Source organism: Corvus kubaryi, unplaced genomic scaffold (assembly GCF_017639235.1).
Source record: "Corvus kubaryi isolate FWS band 111438036 unplaced genomic scaffold, C.kubaryi_AGA036_p1.0 37397, whole genome shotgun sequence".
NCBI lineage: Eukaryota > Metazoa > Chordata > Aves > Passeriformes > Corvidae > Corvus > Corvus kubaryi.
This window is the reverse complement of record NW_024581136.1, coordinates 20,970,030-20,993,924: the sequence shown is the minus strand read 5'-3', so window position 1 is coordinate 20,993,924 and position 23,895 is coordinate 20,970,030. Positions and strand designations below refer to the sequence as shown.

The 23,895-nt window shown below is 52.1% G+C and overlaps 1 protein-coding gene across 9 annotated transcripts in view; it reads left to right on the top strand.

Annotated features, from left to right (window-relative positions):
- The window catches only part of MBNL1 (muscleblind like splicing regulator 1), an 80,446-nt gene extending 72,606 nt beyond the window's left edge, over positions 1-7,840 (top strand). For 6 of the 9 annotated variants that reach the window (XM_042042675.1, XM_042042668.1, XM_042042666.1 and 3 more), the window contains 3 exons: positions 481-575; positions 3,606-3,680; positions 4,538-7,840. In XM_042042675.1, coding sequence (XP_041898609.1) covers positions 481-575; positions 3,606-3,662 — 152 coding nt within the window. In that variant the 3' untranslated portion in view covers positions 3,663-3,680; positions 4,538-7,840. Of the gene's footprint in view, positions 1-480; positions 576-1,189; positions 1,383-3,605; positions 3,681-4,537 lie in introns of those variants that run through there. The other 3 variants (XM_042042671.1, XM_042042673.1, XM_042042667.1) reach the window with 2 other exon arrangements.
- Positions 7,841-23,895: the final 16,055 nt, after the last annotated feature.

Below are 23,895 nucleotides of genomic sequence, written 5' to 3'. Positions count from 1 at the left end.
ATTGTTCCTTGGTGGATTTTGACTGGACTATGAGTTCCAGTGTTTAGAAACTATCTTGTGTTAACTAAAGACTGTATCTTACCATAGCCATGTAGCTGTATTCTGTCCTTCTACAAGATTAATTTCTGTTAGCAGTAAATATTTGGGTTGAATTTTTAAAAGACAAAAATTTGTAAATATAAGGGCATTGAAAAAACTCTCCTGTTGTTTTTCATATTGAAATGGTTAAGCTTGTTTGTGTCGATTTTCTTGATTTGATGGTAACAAGCATTTTCCCATTTTTTTTTCTCTTTCATCTCCCTCCCCTCCTGCCCGGAATGTTGTCCTGCTTTGCACTGTGGTTGCATGTCACGCTCTGGCAATGATGTCTCGGGCTTCTCGCTGTGGTAAACCACGCTCAATGACCCTCCCACGTGTCGCTCTGGTCCCATACTGCTACACTCTTCTGTATGTTTGCTTATTTGATTTTCCTTCCGAAAGTTCCCATGGTGCACGGTGCTACGCCAGCCACTGTGTCTGCAGCAACAACATCTGCCACAAGTGTTCCCTTCGCTGCAACAGCCACAGCCAACCAGGTTTGCTAATTTACAGCTTTGTTCCTTACAGACAACTCGAAATTGGTGCTTTAATGAGCATGGGGGTTTGGATCTGACCTCTTGTTGGCCTACACATTCTCTCAAAGAGCTGCAGCACAGCTTAATCAGCCCTTAGCCATGCTCCAAAGGTGCTGCAGTTCCATTTCTGATGCTAAAAATAATTGACAATAGAGTTTCTGACTCAGTCTTAACATTTATGGGCCATGCTGCTTATTTCTGCTCTCAGGGATGCAAAGAGCAAGGGATAATACACAAGCCCATGATTTATTTCCATTTCTGTGGAGCCAACAGCTCCTTTCATTGCAGAACTCAGGCAAAGCCAGGGGAGTCTTTGTGCAGAGTGGTTGCAGGTTCTTACAGTCTGAGTTTTGCAGTCCAAACATGTTCTGACTCTCCTCTTCCAAGCGTAAAACAAAACCCCGTGAGCATGGGCCACACAGAAACTTTCTTGAAGCCTTTGTTCCAGCCTTGTGATTCTCTTTTTGGAATGGCCCATTGCTTTGAACAGAGCTCAGTTAAGAAAATTCCCATTAGAGTCTGGGTTTATTTCTCAATACCCACCGCAGTCATTGCCGTGTTTGGATGTATTTCAGGAATATGAGAGTAATGCTTTACCACGTAAGTGATTAGAAGTCCTCCCAGGAAAGCCAGAACCAATGCTCTAAAGATGAGTCCCTGAGCCAGAGGAGCTGCTGGAGCTGCACCTGAGCACAGGACGCTGTCAGAAGGGCAGACTTCTGTACAACACCTGGCTGAAAGTGCAACAATAAAAGCGTTTTAAAGAGCCTTCTGTTCCTCTTTTAAAAGCAAATTATTTTTTGAGATTTACTGGGCAGTTAGTTGCCCATGCCATGAAGCCGTCAGTTCTGGTCTGATATGCAGGTCTTGCTTCGGTGGGATCACACGTGTGTCCCGTAGAAAAGGGAACTCCAGGTTCTCCTCAGTGCTGTGCAGCTGTGGTCCTGCGTGTGGGACGAGCTGTGCAGGTAAATGTCAGTGTTCAGGCAGGCTTACCTGAGGCACTCGGCTCCTGGCTCAGGGCAGGTGGCTCCTCAGGCCCTGAGCCCGTGCCCCTCTGTGCGTGGGAAGGGTGGTGCCAGCTCCTGCGGCCTCAGGACACCCAGTGCTGCAGAGCCAGCCCCAGGGCCTTTGGCTTCGAGCCTTTGCACCTTTACCTGTCGAGCACTACCATTTTGTGCTGCCCCAGCTGTACACCCCTCGTTAACCTGTCTGCTTCCTCATCTCTGAAAAAGACAATTCCCAAATGACACCATTGCAGTGACAGCTAGGCGTGCACACCCCGAGCCTCCAAAGGGACCTGGATATTGTAGAATTCTGAAAACAACCCAGGTTAGTCTGCTCAGCAGGTAGCACATTCTTCTCATGAGAAATGTTTGCTGAATGAACAGGCCACTCAGGGCTTTAAACTTGGCCTAAGAAATGGTGTTTTGAAAAGCTAATTCATAGGTGGGGCTACCTCTGCATATGTGCCACCTCAGCAAGCAACCTCCTGTATGGCCAAAGTCTCTTAATACTGCAATTTATTGCACCAGTTACTTCCAGTGTCTCTGTATCCTGTGCATGTCCTGGGGGTTGTGAGAACAAGACAAGCCAAAGAAAAAGTCATTCTTTTTAAATCATCTCTGTTAGTAACCATGCACTTCCCAGATAGATCACAGGGAAAACTTTCTGCTGTAGAATCTGGTCATTTCATGCCTTTCCTCCCCAGAGCCTCATAACACTTAGTGCAGTTCTGCAGCCAAACCTCCATATATACATATATACCCATATATGTATATACCATGTGAGCAATGCTGAAGGTATTTAATGCCACCTGATGCCATGTGCCTGCATGCCAAAGGCTAAAGATCTGGCCCTTCATCTTCCTGCATCGGTGCTGAAGGTCCCTGGTCTGTTCGACAGCACTATCCCTGATGCTGCTCCAGTCGGGTGCCGCAGCCTGTCCTGCAGCAGTAGGAAAACATGGTATGAGAAGCTTCATTCTGCTCCAAGCCCATTTCTGTGGAGTTGGCGATGCTGTGATGTGTGAGCTGCCAGGGAAGGAGAGGGCACACGGGTGGAAAAACAACTGCAGGACCTGCCAATGAGTTAGTTGAGAAGAAACTCCCCATTCTCTTTACTGGGCAGATTGACAGGCCAGCCTTGGTGCCCATCAGGAAAAAGGGTCTTTCCAAGTGCCACAGATGTTTGGGATCGTGCAAATCCATTTTGTGTCCTAGGCCTCAGCACAATTCCCTGTGCCTGGGCACGGCTGCTCCCCCCCGGGCGCTGCAGGGTTGCGGTGCCTCCGCCACCCATGGCCAGGGTGCTGTGTCACCTGTTAGTGGCACTGCTGGAAATTGGCTCCCAGTGTGATCCTGGCTTTTTAAACGGGAAACTGAGCTGATGGGCACTTGAGGGGAGCCATGTGCTCAGTCCTGTTTGTGCAGCCGAGCATTTTGGGAATTGTTTCCCTGCTTGGGGAGGCTTTGCTTGCTGGCTGCTCCGCGTGGTGCTGCAGCCACTGTGGGAAGGGCAAGAGCTCTTCTCAAACAGGGATTTTCACCAGCCATGAAAATCAAGCTCAGGGCATTGTAGGTTTGGCATTCAAAACCCCAGACAGTGACAGCAGTGAACACTTGACAAAATCACACTGAAATGAGGCCCCTGTAGAATTCATCATCTGAGACACTGAAAACACAGGATTTTGTGTAGGCCAACAAAAAGGGCTATTTTCAATTACTGCACTGCATGTCTTGTAGGTGTTAACTTCTCCTATTTCCTGAACAACCAATAATACTTATTTATATTTGTCCTGTAGTACTTAACCCAATGTTTTCCAGTTCTAAGTTGCTATTGTAGCACTTCAGTCGACTTTAACTTATAGTTATAATGTAAAATCCACCAACTCACAGCTGATTCTCCCAGACTGATACTCTCTAGCAAATGCTGTGTCTCTGGGTGGGCTCACTGCACGTGTTACTCATTGTTTATATTTCTTACCTGTAGATACCCATAATATCTGCCGAACATCTGACTAGCCACAAGTATGTTACACAGATGTAGACATTTGGTCATCAAACAGTAAGTTCCCAATGTGTTGTTGCTGTATTTTTTCTTACTCTTATGTGTGTAATTTGTTGCTGTAAGGGGCAGAATGTTTTTACTTTCTAAGAAAACCAGTAAGCTACAGGGGCAGAGGCTCTGACCCCCCTGAGGGGCCATTCCTCTCTGAGGAGAGATCCCACGGGTAACAGTGGCCACATCATGTGTTAGTTTGGTACATGCCCACCCAGCAAAACCAGGGTTCACAGAGGTTGTGTTCTGTCTGTAGTGGCCCCAGCAGTGACCTGAGTTGAGGGGCAGATAGAGGGGGAAGATGATTCCATCAAGTTCTCTTCAGAAAGAACGGCTTTTAAATCCCAAAATTTGGAACCCCAGCATTTCCTGGGTTTGGAAATTGATAATTCTCCTGTTGTTGTGAGATCCCCCCCCGCAGCCATCCCACCCCAGGACAGCTCTTCATTTGTGTTACCTTCCTCTCTCCTGTGCCCCACTTCTGCCAAGTTTTTATGGAATGCCTTGGCCATAATGGAATTTTTTCTGAGGGTGGGGATTGACCCTTTGGCCACAGTGGGTTTGCAATCAGAGCTGCTCCTTTCAGCTGAGCATAAATGTTGTTAAACTGCTGGAGTGACGCAGGGAGAGTGGATCGCTGAGGGTGGGACGGCATGGGATGGGATGGGATGGGATGGGATGGGATGGGATGGGATGGGATGGGATGGGATGGGATGCCTCAAGTGGGATGGGATTGCTCCTGCTGCCGGCGGGTTCCTGCGGGGACACAGCCCCCTGTGCCATATAAAACTGGGGCTGCTGTGGTCTGACACCAAGTCCTGGCTGTGCCGAGAACACTTTGTGCTCTTCCCTTCCCTTCCCAGATGGGATCCGAGGCGAAGAGGCCGGATTTGGGTGGGAAGAGGCCGAGCTCATTAGCTATAGCGTATGTAAATACTGTCCAGCAGCACTGGGAACCCCTCAGCAGTGACATCACACATTGCATGTTAACGAGATGAAGCGAGACCGTGGGACTCCACTGCACACTGTTGCCTATATACTTTGTACATTGAATTGATATTTGTGCTGAGGTGATCTTATTGTCTAAACCTGCAGCATCGTCCGCCTTTTCCCGGCACGCAGTGCCTGGGGGAAGATGCATCCGGGGCCTGCTCCCCACAATCACGGATGTCACCCCGGAAAGGCCGACGATGCTGTAACCAGAAATCTATTATGTATTGGTACGTCTGTAGACCAAGATATAATTTTTTAAAGTAAGTTTATTTCTTTCAAGGTTTACAAATAACAAAGGTGCACCTTGTATTTAAAATTGCCATTATAGATGAGAGCGTGCATGCACAGTAATTTTTTGTTTAAGAGTAATATTTTTAATGTAATAGATTGTAAGAAATGAGAAGAGAGGAATCTGACAGAGATGAATGTGCCAAGCAAAACCACAACTGTGTATATTTTAAAGCACATCAATGGCTTTAAGTACCATGTTGTTAAGGATTCTCATGAAGTGCCATAGACTGTACATCCATCAGAGTATTATTTCCACAGTGTTATTTTCAGAACCACGTTTTCACTGACTTGATGAGTACTGATCAGTCAAAGGGCACCATTCTGTTTCAAACCAAAGCTGTCTCAGAAATGGCCAATTGCTCCTCACAGCCAGTGGGCAGCACCAGAGAGATGCTCCAGCTGTGCATAACCCTTACGGACAATATTATCTATAAACTCTCCAAGGCGTTGTATGTCATATTTATGCATATTTACTGTATAACATGAGCTGCGAAAGGGAAAAGCCATTTCTGAGACACAGTAACAAATGTTTGAGGAACTTCTTTTGCTCTATTTATAGCCTCTGTCGCAAGTCACAAGGACTATAAATGTTTTGCAGAGATGGGTTTCACTTTAATTCATCAAGTCCCGCGTCCGCGGCGACTCTAAACAAAGACGCAGAAGCACTGACAGCAGATGCATGACAAACCAAAATAGGACAAATGAGATGTTAATTAGTGTAGAAATTGGGTGGGTTAATACTTGGGTGAGTTTTATATGTGATTTTTTTGTTCAGATTAACTGCTTATAGCCTTAGAAAGCCTTTACAAAATAAAAACAAACAAATAGATGTGCATTCAAGTTTTAAGAATGGATTCATCCAAAGGAATTCTTTTTGTGGTTTGGATGTTGCAGCCAGTAAAGGATATTTTTGCTCTGTTCAGCCAGGGGCTGCCTGGGGCCAGGCCCCGGGTGGGCAGGGGAGGGAGAGGCGCGGGTTCGGTTGTAGAACTCGCCATACTCCGAGTTTACTGCGAGTTTTTATGCTTGAGAGAGATGCTTTATAGATAAGAATGATGTGTTGATTTTCCTGATTGTACTGTACATCTATTAAAGCCTTAGATTATTACATTACGGGTTAAAACCCATACCAATGTAATTTCAATCGTGTTAAGAAAGTATAGGTGACTTCACATGTAATTGTAGTGACTTACCATAGAGAATTTACTTATTTTTTTCGTGTTAAAAGTTTAGTTTTTATTTCTTACATTTATTAGCTCGTTTTCATTTTCTATTACCAGTTGATACCATTTCAGTTTATAGAATTTTGTTTTATTAGAGTTTACTGATGACTTTTTCAAAATACAAAAAAAAAAAAAAGTAGTTTTCTTCATAACATACTCAGTTTGGAATCTACATGTAGTGTCTTATGAGTATTCGTATTATTGTTAACTAAATGATTTCTATTTTACTGATCTAATATGACAATGTAAGAATGTCAGTCATTGTTAGTTCTTGTCTAGTTTTCATTAAAGAACAAAGATCTTTTATATGGATATCTTATAATTATATAATCATTGCTAAGTAAGAAGTTAAGTTGTTGCTATGGCAACAATCCTGGCAGACAATTGAGTAATATTTTGATGATTTATTTTGTTTGTAATTAGTTATGAGAAAAAAAAATCTAGTTCCTAGATATTAGAATAAAATTTATTTTCTACTGTATCCATTTCAAATGTTAAAATATTGTTTAAATATTTTTTGAAATCCCTGAATATCAGGCCTTGTTATAAATAAGCTGCATAATCAATAGATCAAGGGACTTTTTGTTGATAATCCAAATACTCAAAGTTTACGTAACAAGAATTCTAGTGTGTGTGTGCAAACTCTTGAGGGTTGATTATGCTGCAGTTGGGACGTCGAGAGCGAAGGTTGACTTTTTGCACTTCTGTATATAGTCAAAAAAGAGAGAAACCTGTATAATAGTAAGATCTTATTTTGAATAAAAATGTCTATAATTACAAGGAGTTTTGTTAAGGCTAAATAAAATGACAGGCTGAACAAAATTGCTTGCAAAAGTGGCACAGAGTTAGCACTCCATCCCCCTTCCAAAAAGTTGCTTTGCTTTATGTGGACAGCTTGTAGTTTGCCAGGATTTTTTCAGCTGGAAAGATCTGCCATCCTTCCAAGATCTCATGACTGACAGAAGCTCCACTGGGTCAAATCTGCCTGAAAATCATTATGAAAAAAAAAAATAAAAAAAAAATAAAAAAAATAAAAAAAAAGCAGGTACTTCAGCCCATCCAGGGAACCATGGCTCAGATATTCCGTACATTATTCAAAATCTACTGCATGTTTAAAGTATCAAAATATATTAAAGATATATGCTATTCAAACCAGTTTCTGACAATTTCAGTGGTTTCTTGTTCACAAAAAAAGATTCTTCAAAACAAATACTGACATTCACAGAGTTCAACCATGGACAGGCAAACGGAACAGCACCCGTAGCTGTAGGGTAGGGGATTATTTTCTCGCTGTAGTGGTCCTGTTCTTTTAGCAGGTGAAAAACAACCTGGGAGATCTTCCCTTTCCATGGAAAGCGTTGCAGGAGCGTGGCCATCCTGTGTATGCCAAAGCTGGGAGCAGGCGGGGGGCCGGGCTGCCCGGTCTCAGAGCTCACACTAATCAGTAATTAACGAGTTGCACTCGTGCAGCCCCCGGTTCATCTGCTGGAAGGACGGGCGCGCTTGGGTTTGCTCTTACGTAACCACAGACTTACTTTCGCTTGTAGTTGCTCCAGTTACGTACTCTGTCCTGGGCTGCAATTTGGGTTTATGCTTATTTTATTATTACTGCTATAGTTGACCTTGCTGTATGGAAAAAATAAAGTGAAATTGCCCTAATGAAAGTTCTCTTTCTTAATTATCTTTTCCTCTATTAGGTTAAAAGTGGCTCCACGGGGTTGTGTAGGCTTGAGTGTGTCTGAGCACTTGTGGGACTGTCCACAGTTTATTTGGTACTGGGGCTTTTCTGCACCAGCACATGTTCCCTCTGCAGGATGTGTATTAAAATGTGAATATCCCGCCTGCTTGGGATATTCCTGTCAAATCCGGGATGCTCTGGATCAGCCCCAGCTGCCGTTAGCCTCCTGTGGCAACACTTCTGAGATCCAGAGACACACTGGGACCCCCAGCCCCTCCCTCTGCAGGGAATGGGGACACAGGGAACTGAAGGTGTGGGGAATGGGGGCACAGGGAATCAGGGGAGTGGGGAATGGGGGTGCAGGGAATGGGGGAGCAGCGAACTGGGCGCACAGGGAGCTGGATGATCAGGGAAATTGAGAACAGGGAGCTGGGGCTGCAGGGAAGTCAGAATGAAGGGAATGAGGGGAGCATGGAATTGGAGGACAAGGAACGGGGAGCAGAGACTTGGAGGGGCAGGGAATGGGGAAGCAGGGAACTGGGGACACAGGGAATAAAGGGAACTGGGAAGGGAGGTGCAGGGAATGGGGCAGCAGGGAGTGGGCTGCAGCCAGGCAGTGGCTGACATTAGAGGGAGCCCTGTTGCCACGTGTTGCAGTTGCTCCATCTGTCTCCCACAAATCACTGATAATCAAAATTTTTGATCACAACATTACAGCTTTAATTGATTAAAGAAAACACTGCAGGGCAGTTTTTTCCAGGGGGATTCTGGGTGTCTCCTGTGACCCCCACCACTAGCTGGCCTTTCCCAGACAGGTCTCTTGGCACTATTTCCAAGCTCAGCACACCTGGACATCCCATTCCTGCTGGCCGAGCACCCACTCCCCTGCACGCCCTTTGCCCCCATGCTCAGGATGACACCAGCGTTTCATTTATCCCCACATTTAGCTGCCTAGGGAAAAACAACGCGTCGAGCAGTGCCAGTGTAGCAGTGCCAGTGTTCAGAACCGGCAAAAATAGCCCAGCTCGATTTTCCTCTGTGACTTCGAGGGCGGCTGTGGTGGCTCCATCCCGGGGCTCCCCCAGCCCTGCGGGACCCTCCGGCCCTCCTGTCCTGCGGCACCGGCTCTGCCGGGGCTCCCGCGAGTGAGAGGATGGCGAGCAGCAGCTCTGCCCCCGCGGGGCTGTCGCTGCAGGGGGAGGAATCAGCAGCTCGGATGCTGAGCAGAGCCACGAGAAGGAGCTGCTGCCAAAGCGGCTCGGGAAGCTGCGGCTGTGGCACCTCGCTGTCCCTGCCACCCTCTGGGATGTGGCACCTCGCTGGCCAGGGCCGGGACAATGACAGCCACGGGGGCAGCAATGAGAGCTGTATTAGTTGTCAAAAGCAAAATAAGAGAATTTTGTTCCAAGGATCTCCTATGTCTGCAGCTGAGAGGCTTTTCTGAACTGGGGGGGATTCTGGGCCCTCAAGGAGGGAGGAACAGGAACCTGGGAAAGAGTTTGAATCACCTCTGCTCCCTGGGCAGGAAATGGTGGCAGGACGGAAGAAACAGAATAATTCTGAGGGTGTTTTTGCATCCAAATGTTAGTTGTAATTTTTTAAAAAGTGTATTTCCTGCCCAAACAGAGCCGATCACACCCCTCTCTGTCGTCCCAGCTGTGGGTGGCACGATGTGCTGGGCGCAGCTCGGCATGGCGAGAGGCGCCGGGAGGGCTCAGCTCTGCCCACTGCAGTGCCCGGGACACGCAGCACAACGCGGGGCCGGGAGCGTGGCAGGGCCACCACCACTGGGTGCCACGGGCTGCAGCAACCCCGGACCGCGGGGAGAGCAGGGGAGAGAAGGGAGTTTGGAGAATGGCACAGGTGCTGCGGCTGAGTGGCCCCAGGGTGGGTGGGGATTTGATGGGGCTCAGCCGGGGGAAAGGGAAGGGTTGGGGCGAGTCGGGGCTGCGGGAGGGGTCTGGAGCTTCTGCGTGTGCAGGGAGGAGCTGGTGCAGCGTCGGGGGAGCTCCCGCGGCCACGCACCGACCTCGGCCGGGGGCCGGGCGCAGGGAGCTGCTGGTCCGGGTAGGGCTGGACACAGCGGCTGCATCCCGCCCACAGCCCCTCACCGCGGGATAACCACAAAACCTTGTTCTGGCGCTGGCTGGAGCGGGGAGCCCCTCCCGGCGCTCCTGTGCTCGCTGGCACATCCCGGGGGAGCTGCCCAGGGCTGTGCTTCGGGGCAGTGTCAGGGCACTGAGCTCCGTGACCGCGGAGGGGCTCTGCTGGTCCCTTCCCTCCCATTCCCACACCCTTTTTTCGATGCCGGCCCTCGCCTTCCGCACTCGCCTTTGCTGCCCGGTGCTCGCCAGCTGTTTGGGCAGAGACGCATTTAAAAGCGGGCGCTCTGGGGGCCGGGTCTGCCCTGAGGGGTGGCAGCGGTGCCACAGCCCGGGCTGCTGCCAGGGAGAACCCGACACGTTGGTGGCCAAGGGGCCTGTGACTGTGGTCACCGTGCCCATGGCATCGGCAGCCGTAAGCAAAGGGGGAAACACGCCCAGTGTCACTCACCGGCTCCGACAGCTGCTGCTGGCTCCAGCCCCTCAATTCGTGGTTTCTGGTGCAAAGAGGAAAATGATGTGAACAGATCGTTACTGCATGAAACCCGGTTCTGAACATCTGTGCTGAAGTGAAAACTTCATCCAAAAATAGATGTACAGATAGGGAACAGGAGCAGCTCGCAGGAGAGAGCTGGAGGGAATTCACAAAATCCAACTTGCCCTACAAAATTTTGGGGGGGGGGGGGGTGTCTCTGAGCCTCTACCAACATTCCCTCTCGAGGGTCACTGCTGCCTCCCTGTATTGGCCTCTCCCCATAGCCAGTATCAGCCACTTTTGGTCTGTTCTCTAAAACACCTCTGTGCTGTTTGGAGGACATGTGTCTCTGCAGTGAGATGCACACACTGGCTCTGGGTCGCCCTCTCATGTCGTTTATCCATGTTATTTTCCTTTGGAGGAGCCTCCTGTGGCCTGGCACTGCCGGACACCCTCAGTAGCGAAGCTGCTGCCGGCAGCGGCGCCGCTGGGGCGGTGTTTGCCATCACTGCTGGCCCTGGGCAGGAAATGCTGAGCTGTTCCTGCGAGCCCCCCAGCCACAGCCATCCGTGACAGGCCCCTTCCTGGCAGTGGCCGTGTCACCAGGGCAGGCTGGGGCTGGAGGGTGCTGCTGGTTGGGGCAGCTCTGGCCCCGGGTACCTGGCCAGGACTCGAGTGCCAAACCCAGCCCAACGCCGTCAGAATTCCCTGCCCTCGGCAGTGGTGTGGCTCAGGCCAGAGCCGAGCCTGGTGTGTGAATTCTCTGCCAGACAAGGGAGGGGTGGTCCCCCAGGGTCGTTCCTGGCTCCTCCGGGTACCCCTGTCGTGCAGCCACTCGCTGCTGAGGGAGCGTGCTGGGCCTGTGCTTTCTGACTCACCAGCAGGTGCATTGAGCAATCTTCTGTTTCCCAATCTGTTTTCTTTCTCAAGAATTCAGTCATCACTTTGCTTTCAGGGCAGCAAAAACATAATCCAGCTGCAAGTTCACACACGCGGCTCTGCTGCTTGGCAGATGCCGGCAGAACCCCTCGTTTTTGTGGGAAGGAAGAGAGGGTCGTGTCCAGCACCCACTGCTGAGCCCCGCGGGGCTGCCACCAGCTCCTCTGGGCCCCACCCTGCAGCCTGAGCCATCTCTGGGGTCCTGCAGCCCTGAGTTGCTCCCAGGGTGTACAGGGCAGCTGGGGGCCGTGAGCCACCAGAGCGCTGGGGCTGCTTGGGGCCAAGCGCTGCCACCCTCCTGTGGGGATGGGACAGGACAGGACGGGATGGGATCAGACAGGATGGGATAGGATGGGGCCGGCCCCATACCCCGAGATGCCCTAACATGCAGGTGCAAAGCAACGACCCACGGGCAGCACCCAGTGTTGGAAACTGCCAGAACCCTGCTCTGTGTTTCACGTGCCTCTTCCGTGTCATTCCACATTTGCCGCTGGAACCTGGGCCTTCCCTCTTCCCTGGATATTTCCTGGCATTTTGCATTTCTCCCTGCTGCAGCACCTTGCAGTGCTCCCCTCCCTGGTACCTCCCAGCCCCGCTCCCGGGGGCAGTGCCCACACCCCACTCTGCCCGGCAGGTCGGTGTCCGTCCGGCCTGCAGCCAGCCGGACAAACAGCAGGGAAGGGAGACATACTTCCAACCCATTCCCCCTTCTTCTTTTCTTCTCTCCTTTTTTTTCCCTCCACAGTCCTGGGCGATAGTTTGTGATGCTGCAGTTTGAAGGTTCCCACTCATGACAGATGGGCAACGTTTTCTTGTACTTGATTTGGAAATCCTTTCCTGATGCAGTGGATATTAATGATTACACAAACCAAACTGCTGCTTTCCAAGCGGCACCAGCTCAGACTGCTGCAGGCCAGGAGTCGGTGAGGGGCCTGGCCGCCTGTCCGAGTGTGCTGTGACAGTACTCCCGGGCAAACAGAATTTTCTACGAATTTTTTAAACCCTCCCTCCTCCCCTTCTGAGCCGAAACCTCATTCTGAGGAGAAATCTGTTAAACCCAGCACATGATTTCTCGCAGCCTTGCTCCGACGCAGTTTTCAATGGGAACAGGAAGAAACGTGTCAGCAGCTTCGTGTCTCTTCTTGCCTGGGGAACAGGTCCCGTGCCAAGCTGGGAATGCCTTCGGCAGAGCTGCTGCCTGCCGAGCACATCCCGGCGCTGCGGGCACCAGCTCCTTGGGCTGCTGCCGGAGCCCCGGGGCCGGCGATCCTCACCTGGGGACCAAGGTGGGGCCGAGCCCCGCGGGCTGCGGGGGCACGTGGAGCCCCACGCGCGGCTCCCGCTGCGCCGCCGGGAGCTGAGTCATCCCGGCTTCTGCTGGTCCGGAGGAGGCCCAGCTGTCTCCTCGCCAGGCGTGGAGCGGCTCCAGCCTCCGTCGCGGTGCCTTCCCACCGCATCCTGAGTGCCGCTCCTGGGAACGGCGTGTGCCGGTGCGGCCTCCCCGCTGCCCGGGGCGCTCCGGGTGCCGCGTGTGTCGGAGCGCCTTAACGAGGGCAAACACGGGGCTGTGTTCCACCCACAGAAAGGAGAGGAGAGCAGCATTAAAACCATAGCGGAGCTTGTACTTCGTCCTGCGTCTTCGCAACAGTTGGGGCTTCTCATGCCTCCTCTCCTCCCAGACTTGCCCCCGGGTTGGGTCGGGGTGGTTCCGCTTCAGAGGGGCTGCGGGAGGGGTGGGCTCTGCTCGGAGCTGCCGATAGCCCGCACTCTGCTCCGGGTGAAGCTCACGGGTGAGTGTGAGCCGCCGGCCCCGCGGCTGTGCGGTCACCCTGGCTCTCGTCCTCCACGCCAAACCCGCGCTGATGGGATTTGGAAGCAGCCTTGGCACGGGGACGGGGCCAGCGGGGCGCTCCCACACGGATTCCCCACACAGTGCTGGGCCCCCAGTCCCAGCAGGGACGGGTGGTGCTGATCCCGTAATGCCTGAGCCCTTCTGTGGGCATCACCCCGGCGAGGTGTTGTTTCTGCAGGCAGGTTGTTGTCTCTGCATGTTTGTGCAGGGTTAAAAAAAAACCGGAGACCGCAAAATGAGCAGATATGTGCTCCGGAGCTTTGGAAGTGGATGAGGATCACCACTGCATCGTACAATTCATTAAAAATAAAATTCTGATGCACTGTAATTAAAAAAAAAAATTGCAAACCACGTGGGGATTTGCTTTGATTAAATGTTCGTAGTCAGACTCACGCTGTGTTACAGAGGCCGGGAGAGCGAGTGGATCTGTTCGTCAGCCGAGGAGCTGCCCCGGCCGGAGGGGGCCAGCGTGGGTGCAGGATGTGTGCTGGGGCCGTACCCTGCTTGGAGCCTGGAATCTGGCGGGGGGAAGAGCGCAGCAGCTTGATTTGCTGTGCCTGCAGGCAGCTGAGGAAGTTAACATTTAAAAAACGCCAAACCAACCAACCATCCCAAGGAGAGCCCAGACCAGGCCCGGGGCTGCTCCAGCCGGGCTGGGCTGGGGGTCCCGGGGACCGGGACGGTCCCTGTGTCCTTGCGGGTGATGGGGCAGGGCCCGGAGCAGTGTCTGTCTGTCTGTCTGTCCGAGGGGATGCACAGCAGGCACCCAGCGTTCCCTGGAGCCGCATTCCTGAGGCGTGCTTTGCATTGCGCTGGGGCAGAAATCGCTGCGATAACACAAAAATGTGCGATGCTTTATCAGGGGAGGAAACAGAACCACCTCACCGGCCGTGCGGGGAGGCTGCTGTGCTCAGGCTGCTGAGGGGATGCTTTGAGCCGAGGGTGGGGACAGTCCCTCTGTGGGACAGCCGTGGGACAGCTTCAGCCTGGTAGCAGTGGCTCTGACTGCCCTGCTGGCTTTTCCCCACTCAGACTGAATCCCAGGTTTGCCATTATTTGTCACTAGCAAGGGAGTAAATGCAATGAGAGAGGAAAAATTCTGTCACTCAATCTGCAAAACTGCACGGAACTGGTACTATTTTAAGAAAGGAAAAAAAAAGGTAAACTTTCAAAGGTCTTTTAATACCAGGGTTAAACAAGGAAAGACTTGGAGATGAGAACTGAAGGACTCAGATAAGCTTTGCTGAAGAGAGGTTTTCTTCCCTGTTAGTTTTGCTTATGGGTTTATGCCAGTTTTATGGAACTGTACAGTATAATTCATCCAGTCTTTCCTATTTATGGGTACATTTCAGAGTAGAATGTTGTTAGCAGCTTGAAGCACTGCCATGCTCCAGCACTTTGGGTTTAACACTACTCAATGTGAAAAAAATTAATATTTCAACTCAAAATACTGAATAGCAACTATGAATGTAAAAACTTTGCAGCTCACTTCAAAACATGTCAAAACGGCCCAGGGAAGAGGAATACTGATGTGTTCAGTTTTCTGAGGCAGCTCTGATGTCGCCCGTGAGCTGTGCTGGGTGTTGGCAGCCGAGCCCGGCCAGGGCTGCCTCGGTTTGCAGGGCAGCACCCCACGTTCTGTCCCAGGGGCACTCCAAGCTCCTCATGGGGAGAGCAAATCACCCTCGGGGTTTCTTTTGTGGGCGACAGCACTTTCAGGTGTGGCTGTCTCAGTGTTTGGCATTTCCAACAGACATAGGAGGGCCTGTGGAGCTGCCACGGGAGCTGCTGGAAAACCCCAGCACTGGGTGACTCTTAGGCTTGGCGGCTTTTTTAAACATCCGCTGGTTTTTCACGGCTGAAAACTGTTCCCCAGAACTGCAGGAAGTGGCAACCTTTAAAAGAATGTGTGACCTTCCAGCAGGAATGAGAGTTTCCTGGGAGCTGGCTCTGCCCCACACCCGGGAGACAGCACTCATCTCCCAGCTCCGGTCCAAGCACAGGGTTGGATTCCTTCAGTGCACCAAAGGAATCCATACAATATTCCAGTAAATTTAAAAAATGTATTAATTATTAAGCAGGCCTGTATCTGGGGGCAGTAAGATAACTCAGCCCAAGAGATAGCAAAACTGTTTGTGTGGAGCAGCTGTTTCCGCAGAGCAGCCCATGGTGGAGGGAAGGAAATTTATAAACAAAAAGGTTACAAAATGTCAACAAAGGCTTTGGCAGGAATGGCCAAAAGTTCAGATTAAAGGGGAGCTATTAAGGATCACTTTTCTCAGGCCCTGAAAACCTCTTGGGAATTTCCAGGAGTAAAGATTGTTTACCAGCCTGTGAGCCCCAGAGAGATCCCAGCCCCACGTCCGGGCTGGGGTGCTCCAGGCTCCCCCCTCCTGAGGGCACCGCATCCCCCTGCCCACAGCCATCCCGACACACCCCATCTCTGGAGCAGAGCAGGAGCAGAGCCTGGCCGTGCCCTCACTCCATCCAGGTGCCAGGCATCCGGCCGTGCCAGCTGAGGAGAGCGCAGCACCTGTGCAGCCGAACCCCTGGCAGCCTGTGCTGAGTTAGTGGTGCTGGGCAGGGTGTATACCCCAGCTTGGAGCCCCCAAGGCAGCAGTCAGGCTCCACAATATCCAGGAAATGCATGGGCCAGCTATGGCAGTGCTGCAGAAGCTTGGCTGCAGGCAGGAAAGGGAGAAGCTGCTTTTCAGCGCCTGGGGATGTGGGAAAGCCCCACCCCAGTGCCCCAGTTCCCAGCCTTCAGCCCAGTGTCCCCACTCCCCTGCTCCGGTCTGGGGGTCAGCACAGGCCCCTTTCAGCCCACACACCTGGCTGGGCTCAGGGGGCCTGGCCCATGGCACAACAGCAGCTTCCGGAGGAAAAGTGAAAGGGCACGAAGGGAGTTAGCTCAGCAGCACGATTCCAGGCTGAGGGAGCTGTGTTGCACAGCTCAAGCCACGTTTCTGCCCTCGCTGAGGGGATGGGCACCTGCAGGCAGGGTTGTCAGCTCTGTGAGGAGTGCAATCTTCTCTGTATTGTTTAAGTAATAAAAACTATGTGCTTAAACCCCAAACCAAACAAACCACCACCCCAAACGGTTGCTATTGAACTCCTTCACCCGGGATAACAGGGAAAGAGCAGAGAGCATAAAGGCTCTGGTTCTGCTGTACTTGCTTGGCTCAACCCCCGACTTCATTCAGGCTGTGAGGGGGGAGAAGGCTCCTCTGCAGCATGAACTGGCTGTGATTCCGAGTCAGATCAAGCTCATATGCATAACGAGATGCAGTTTCCAGCACTAGCTGTGTGATGGCAGGACTGGCAACTCTAGTGGAGAAGAAGTCGGCATCCTGGAGGTGCTGAGGGGACAGAGAAGGGCTTCTCCGGTGGGCTGAGCAGTGAGTTGAGCCTCTTGGCTCCTGCTTGACTGCTGTGTTTGTGCCTGGAGTCTGGTTCATTTGCCAGATACCCTGGGGTCGTGTCCCGGGTTTGGGGTCTAATTACAGCCGGGCTCAGGGAGAGCGCTGCGCTGCTCACCCGGGCAGTGCCCTGCCGGGAATTGGTTGTGATTTCCTGTGGAAGACACCCACTGAATTTTCGGGGGCGGGAGGGGTCCCAAGGGATTTTCTGGTGCCGGCTTGAGTAGAAAACAGATGCTGCAGGGGGACCGTGCTCTCCCCTGCCCCCGCCGTGCTCTTCCAGCTCCGGAGAAGAAACACCCGCCCAGCGCTTGTGGTCAGGCTGCAGCAGAGCAGGAGGCACCAGATAGAGCCAGATCCGCTTCCTGCCTGGTGCCAGCCGTGGCCTCTCCGGATGCTCCTGTGGGGAGGAAGCAGAGGCGAGGGTCTCTCCGTCTCAAAACATTTCAGCACAGCTGAGTCCTGTCATCTCATCCTGCCACTCACCCCTCCTCATCCCCACCAGTGCCAGCAGCAAGGGCACTGACACCCCGGGGAGAAAACCCAGAGGATTTGGCTGCACAGACCCTGAGGCAGCCAAGGAGAGTTTGAATGAGCTGACAATGCTGTTTCCTTATTTTCAAACTGGACTTCTGCTTCTTTGTGACTTCCTCCTCTGCTTCTTTGTGACTCCTCCTGCTGTTCCTGTCCGAGGAGGGATGAGCATTGCCCTCTGCCCGTGGCTGGAGAGTCCCCCACCACGGGACCCCAATCCATGTGTGTAGCTCTGAGCTTTGGGGTCATTAACAATTACAAGGGAGTTTTAAAGTTCTATACTCCTGCTGCTGTAGATTCAGCTCTTTTACAGGCCTTTTCGGTTCTAGATTTCCAAGTGTTTTACCAGGCTGGTTAATTTGGCTTGTCCTAGCAAGCTGAAGCAGGGGCAGGTGAAGGGATTTGCTCCCTGCAAATGGCCAGGCCTCTGGAAGCTCCTGTCTCCACTTTTTGATTGCAACAGCCTTCATGGCAAACCTCATCAGAGTTAATTCTGCTTTTAAATGAATCATGCTAAGAAATTCATGACATGTGAGCAAAAGGATTATTTTTCAGAAGCAGCCTTGTTTCTGTCACGGATGCTGGCAAAGTGACCCCTGATGTTCCCACTCCTGCTGCAGCAGAGCCCAAGGCAGTGAAACCCCACCTGCCCCCAGGGAGCCCCGGGCTGTGTCCCGAGGTGGCTGCGGTTGACCCACCCTGCAGTGCACGTGGGGAAGGCTCTCAGGCCCCTGCCTTCAGGTAAAGCTCAGTGTTTTGTCTGCACCTCACCCTATTTGCTACCTGAGGCACCTTGCTGCAGCGATAGAGGCAGCAGGGAATCCAACAGCAACACCTTCTTGAACGTGGAGCTGCAATTCTGCTGCTCTGAAGGAAATTTGGGCAGGGAAGAGGCAGAGCTGCCAAGTGCTGGCAGGAGTCCTGTGCTGTGCCCTTCCTCAACACATTGCCAGGGCAAAATGTGAATGGCTTGGGTTAAAATTCAACTTTTTCCTAATTTGCACTAGCAAAGAGAACTGGCTCCAAATTGATCTTTGTTTTGATTCAAGTCTTAAATGGTTTGTCCAAGAAAAAAACCAAACCAAACAAACAAACAAACAAAGCCACTGCAGCAGCTCCTCCTGCGTAGGGGGTGGAGAAGAGTGTAATGGTTTGTTTTCATAGGAAAATCAGCCTTTGTGGGGAGCATGGTTCAAACATGTAGGGACTGGGACTTGGATGAGTTTCCAGAGTTTAGCAATAGTTTTGCAACGCGTGCGTGATTTCTATGAGCTGTGTGACCAGAAGTGACCAGGCTGCACTGGCAGCCCTGGAAGGGCTGTGTCAGGTTTGCCAAGGTCCTGCCCCTTGCCAGAGCTCCGTAGTGCAAGGGCTACCTGTGGCTTGAAATACGTACATTGTGAATTAAATAACATCATTTCTTGAAGAGAAGAGTCTGCATTTACCTCGGGAAATATTCCCATCAGTATTTAATGGGGAATCTTTTTATGGATGGTGTGAATGGGGTCCCATGGGAGCCAACACTGGCATTTGTAAGGACAGAGCTTTGTGGGCCGGGTGCCAGAGCCCCTGACAGCCACAGGTGCCTGTGCTGTCCCCTGTCACTGCAGCAGGACCTCCTGTGCCGGTGGTGCCAGGCTGGGCCACGTGGCCACCACGTCCTGTGCCAGCGGTGTGGCAGCAGCTGAGCTGCCGGGGGGTCTCGGAGGGCCTCTGGACAGGCTCTGTGTGTGCTGCTCATTCACCCTGTTTCTTGACTGCTTCAATTTGCTTTGAAAAGCATCTTGCACCTGGGGGTCCTGCTCTGTTTTTCATCCCATCCGTGCTCACCCAGCCCCTGAACACCCCTGTTTGCCCATTCCCAGCAGTTGCTCTCACGCCCCCAGGGAATGCTGCTCCTCTTCCTCCCCACCCTGGCTGCTCTGTGGAATTTCCCTGGGAGAGCCCATGTGTCACGCTCGGAGCTGGTGTGGCAGAAAAAGCCAATTTTTCAGCCTTTCTTGACAGTAGCACTGAAGGAAGGGAGTGGGCTAGTGAGTGGACTCCCACCTGGAAAATACCTTTTCTACCCTCCTCCATTGAAAACTATTCCGCTGTGAGCATTAATACTTTTTCTGCAGTTCTAGGAAATACAATAATAGGTTGCACATTCAAGCCAGCTGCTCGTTTATTTTTTCAACTGCCTCTGAAAAATGCCTGTAATTAGGAAAAATCTATAGCAAGAAGTACAAACAAATCAATGTCTTTCATTAGCCACAAAGAGTCGGCACTCTGCCTTCACTGCGGCTTTATTAAATTAGAATAATGAAGCAGAAGCCATAGAAAGCAAAACAAGGGCTTTGGAAAGGGCTGAAAATACACAGACGTCAGGTTAGAAACACGTTTCAAATTTAAGCGTGAAGCTGTAAACACATTTGCTTGTGCTGTTCTGATCCCTGCTCTGCAAGGCTGTGGGAACCTTAAAGAGTATATATGTAAGAAAAAAAAAATATATATTTATATATTTTCTCCTATTTCCCTATAAAAGGGATTTAATCTCCTCTGCCAAAATGCTTTGCAGGAGGGTGTCAGGATGTACGCCCGGGAGCTGGGCAGGGTGAGGAGGGGGAGGACACCGTGGGCTGGGGGGAGGGTCCCAGAGCATCTGCTCCATGTCACACCTACGGTGAGACTGTCCAACACTCTCCCTTAGGTCTGACTCCTGCAGGGCAGGTGTTTGCCTGGCCCCGGTGCAGAGCAGGTTCGGAAGCTGCACATCTTCCCTTCTTTGCCTGTGTCTGTCCCTGTTCCCTGCAGTGCCTGGGCACACACAGAGTGCTGAGGATCAGTGGTCCCAGGGACAAAACACAGACAGGCTGCTCAAGGGCCTTGCAAGCACTAGAATAAGCCAACTTTGATGCATTTTACTGTTTCAAAGGTCATTTTTTCCCATTTGTTTCTGCCATGTGGAAGTTTGTCGCTTTCAAAAACAAACCAAGACCAACCTTTTCATTATCAGCAGAAAATACTTTCAAAAATCTTCACCTGTGTCTTTTCTAATGTGGAGTTGCAAGCTGTAAAAATAAGTCTTGCCCTTAACGCTCCTTAAACGGAGGAGCTGCGGGGCTGGGGCAGGGTGGGCACAGCACGGCCAGCTCGGCAGGGCTGGCTGGAGAGTAGCTGTTAATTGCTTATTCCTGGCTTATTTAAACCATGATTTCCGAAGCCGTGTGTTCCTGGGTCGGGTGGGTTTGCAGTGCAGTATCCGCATCCCCTCGCAGGTGCGTGGGGGTGTGTCCCTGTGGCACGGGGCTGTGAGGCAGCGCGGGCTGGAGCTCCGTTACCAGGCAGGGCCCTGGCTGTGGGGAGGGGGTGTAAAATTAATGGGGTTTGGAGTTCAAGCCCACATTGAGCAGACGAATCTGTGCTCTAGGTCCAACTAAATTTATCCCCTACAAAGCTTCCTCTGCCCCTGGCTCCCGGAGTTGGGAAAGGTGCCTTGGCCTGTGGCATGCGGTGCTGGAGGGCCAGGAGCACTGGGAGCATGGAGCACTGGCCAGCCTGGCCCTGGGCAGCCACCCCTGGGAGTCAGCTCTCCCAAGGAATGTTTGTTTTATTGCTTTAGCACCAGCAGACAACACCACAAAACCCCCTAACCCAGGATAATTGAATATTCATCTCCTGAGAATTCTATTAATTCTGCATTTCTTGTTCGGAAGAGCAAAATAATTGCTGTAATTTCATTTCAAAACCAAAGTCAATAACCACGAGCCTGTCATTTCTCTGTGCTTTCACTGAGAGACGATTCGCTGCCTGGTCTGTGATCACTGCTAGAACAGCACATTTATTTGTGCATTTCTCTGCTAAAGCCCATTTGCTCTAAGTGGCCCAGTTAACACCACCAGAGAATCCTTTGCCCTGGTTTTAAACAGCCTTTTAAAATCCTGCATTATTTTAAACAGGAAAATAGAAATTAAATTATGTGGTTTGGTGCACTTTAACGCTTCCTCCCACCCCCACCAAAGGCTCTGCATATTCTTTAAACAGCCCCTAAGAAGATGTGCTTTGATATTAACCAGTGCTAAAAAAAACTTTAAAAAATCAGGTTTTACCTACTAGAGAAAAACACAGAAAAGGGATGAAGTTTAGACAAGTGGCATTGGGACCTGGCAGGCAGGGCAGGCATGGGGAAGCTGCTTGTCAGGGAGCTGTAAAAAGCAGGTTTCATGCTTTCTACACAACCTCCAACGTGACGTGAGCCTCCGTATCTGACCTTTCTTCGTGCCCCCTTATCCTCTCATCAGTGTTTACCAGACACGCTATTTTCTCATGAAAGAGCAGCTTCTGTTTTAGGAATCAGGGTCGCTGGGTACCGCTGCCACGCAGGAGCTCCTTCGGGCAGGGGCCAGCGCCGGGGTGAGGGAGCGCTGGGGCCCTGTCCGAGGGCAGCAGCCCGGGGGCCGGCACAGGCCCTACGGCCTTGGAGTCGCTGCTTGGGGCGGAAGGGACCTTATGGAGCTCGCAGCTCCCAGCCCCCAGACGCCGCTGGGAAAACCCAGTGGCCATGCTGGGCCATGTCCCGGGCTGCTCCGGACACGGGGCTCGGTCGGACCCCTGCCTGCCCCTGACCCCTCCTCGCGTGGGCAGTGGGAAGGCGAGGCCGGAGCCGATGCTTGCCCGGGTCCTGTGGCTGCCAGGGAGGTGGCAGCTGCCTCTGCCCCAGCGTGACCCAGCACAGCAGTGTCACCAGGACTGCCACATCTCCCAGCTCCCTGTGGCTGGCTTTGGCACCGGCTCAGGGTCCCCCGGCGTGTGCCGGCTGCGAGAGAGGGGACTCAGGCAAGGCTGTCTTCCCTGTCAGGTTGCTTAGTCCAGGCTGATGTGCCAGGCAGGAGAGCTGCTGCCATCCATCCAGCACTGGTGCCCTGTGGCCTGGGAGCAGCGGGGCTGGCACGGGGGTCCCTCGGCAGCGAGGAGGCTCCTCATCATGCTCGGGATGCTCCTCGGGCAGCAGACACCACCAGACGTCCTCAGGGGCATCCCGTCACCCAGTGGGTCAGTGTGTGACCCTCACCTGCAGCATCGCCACGTACCAGGGCAGCCACAGGGCACAGAGGTCTGGGGCTGTTGGGGCAGGAGGACCCCCCAACAGCCACGGCTCTGGAGTGGAGAGCAGGACATGTGCGCCCCTGTTTTTTCTAGAAATGGCTCCAATAATTAGACCTGTCAGTTTACATAGAATTAGTCCTGTTCACTGAACCACCAGACTTTGACTTCAGAGATTTGACCTCATTATTTGGCCAGTGAGCTGGGCAGGATGATCCCACTCCTCATTACTTTACAGCAGTACTAAGCCCTAGCTGTGGCTGCTACTTTCTTGGCTGCAGCCAGGCCAAGGGGATTTGGCAGAGTTCCTGAGGCAGCTTCCTTAGCCAAACAGATGAAGCCTCATTAGCACCTGTACCAGGGAGGTATTTATTTCCATTAAGACAGTGTGGAGCGTGCCTTCCTGCCAGGCACAGCACAAACACAGCGGGAGACAAAAGCCCTGCTCCCCTCTCCTCAGCGCTCACTCATCACTCACATCATGTTCCACTGGCTGACCCAACCAGACTGGGCTGAAAACAAGCAGGTTGATGACCCTGCCCTCCCCTCGTGGCGCCACTGTTGGCACCCAGGCAAGCCCCAGGGATGAGGCTGGGACAGGGCAGCTGCAGCACCTCTGGGACAGTCAGCATGCCCTGACCCTGGAAATCACAGAATCCCAGACTGGTTGGGAGAGACCTTAAAGTTCATCCAGTCCCAGCCCCTGCCTTGGGCAGGGACACCTTCCATTATCCCAGGCTGCTCCAAGCCCCGTCCAGCCTGGCCTTGGGCACTGCCAGGGATCCAGGGGCAGCCACAGCTGCTCTGGGCACCCTGTGCCAGGGCCTGCCCACTCACACAAGGAGCAATTCCTTCCCAATCTCCCATCCATCCCTGCCCTCTGGCACTGGGAAGCCATTCCCTGTGTCCTGTCCCTCCATGCCTTGTCCCCAGTCCCTCTCCAGCTCTCCTGGAGCCCCTCTAGCCCCCTCTGCAAGAGGCTCTGAGCTCTCCCTGGACTCTTCTCCTCTCCAGATGAGCACCCCCAGCTCTCCCAGCCCAGCTCCAGCGCAGAGGAGCTCCAGCCTCCAAGCATCTTCAGGGTCTCCTCTGGATTTGCTCCAGCAGCTCCATGTCCTCCCTGTGTTGGAGGCCCCAGGGTTGGATGCAGCGCTCCAGGTGGGGTTGCTGCTGCAGAGGTGTCACTTCCTGCTCCTCCTGCCTGTCCCCATTTTGGGGCTAAATTAGAACTTAATTCCTGTCCAGCCTGTCCATCAGGCTTCTCACTAGAACACGATAAAACATCTCAATCTATAGTTTGCAATGGAAGTGTCAAGAATGGGGGAATCAGTCTACCAAGGGAAACCCAGTGAGCTCTGTGCCAAGGTGCTGATTCTGGGCATGATGGATCTCAAGAAAATCGCCATGATACGGAAAGGTTTGGTGTTGATCCTTATCAGAACCATCCCTGCGCTTCTGGGGTGCAGTTCTTTTACCTGCCCCATTTATAATTGATTTTACTTCATTTAGAAATCAAAGCAGCAAAGAGAAACTCACAGAGGAGGTTTTGCCTTCCCACCCCCCGGTTTGCTGTGGTTCTAAGTCAGTGCTGATCTTACCCCCCACTAAATATGAGCCATTAAAATCAATC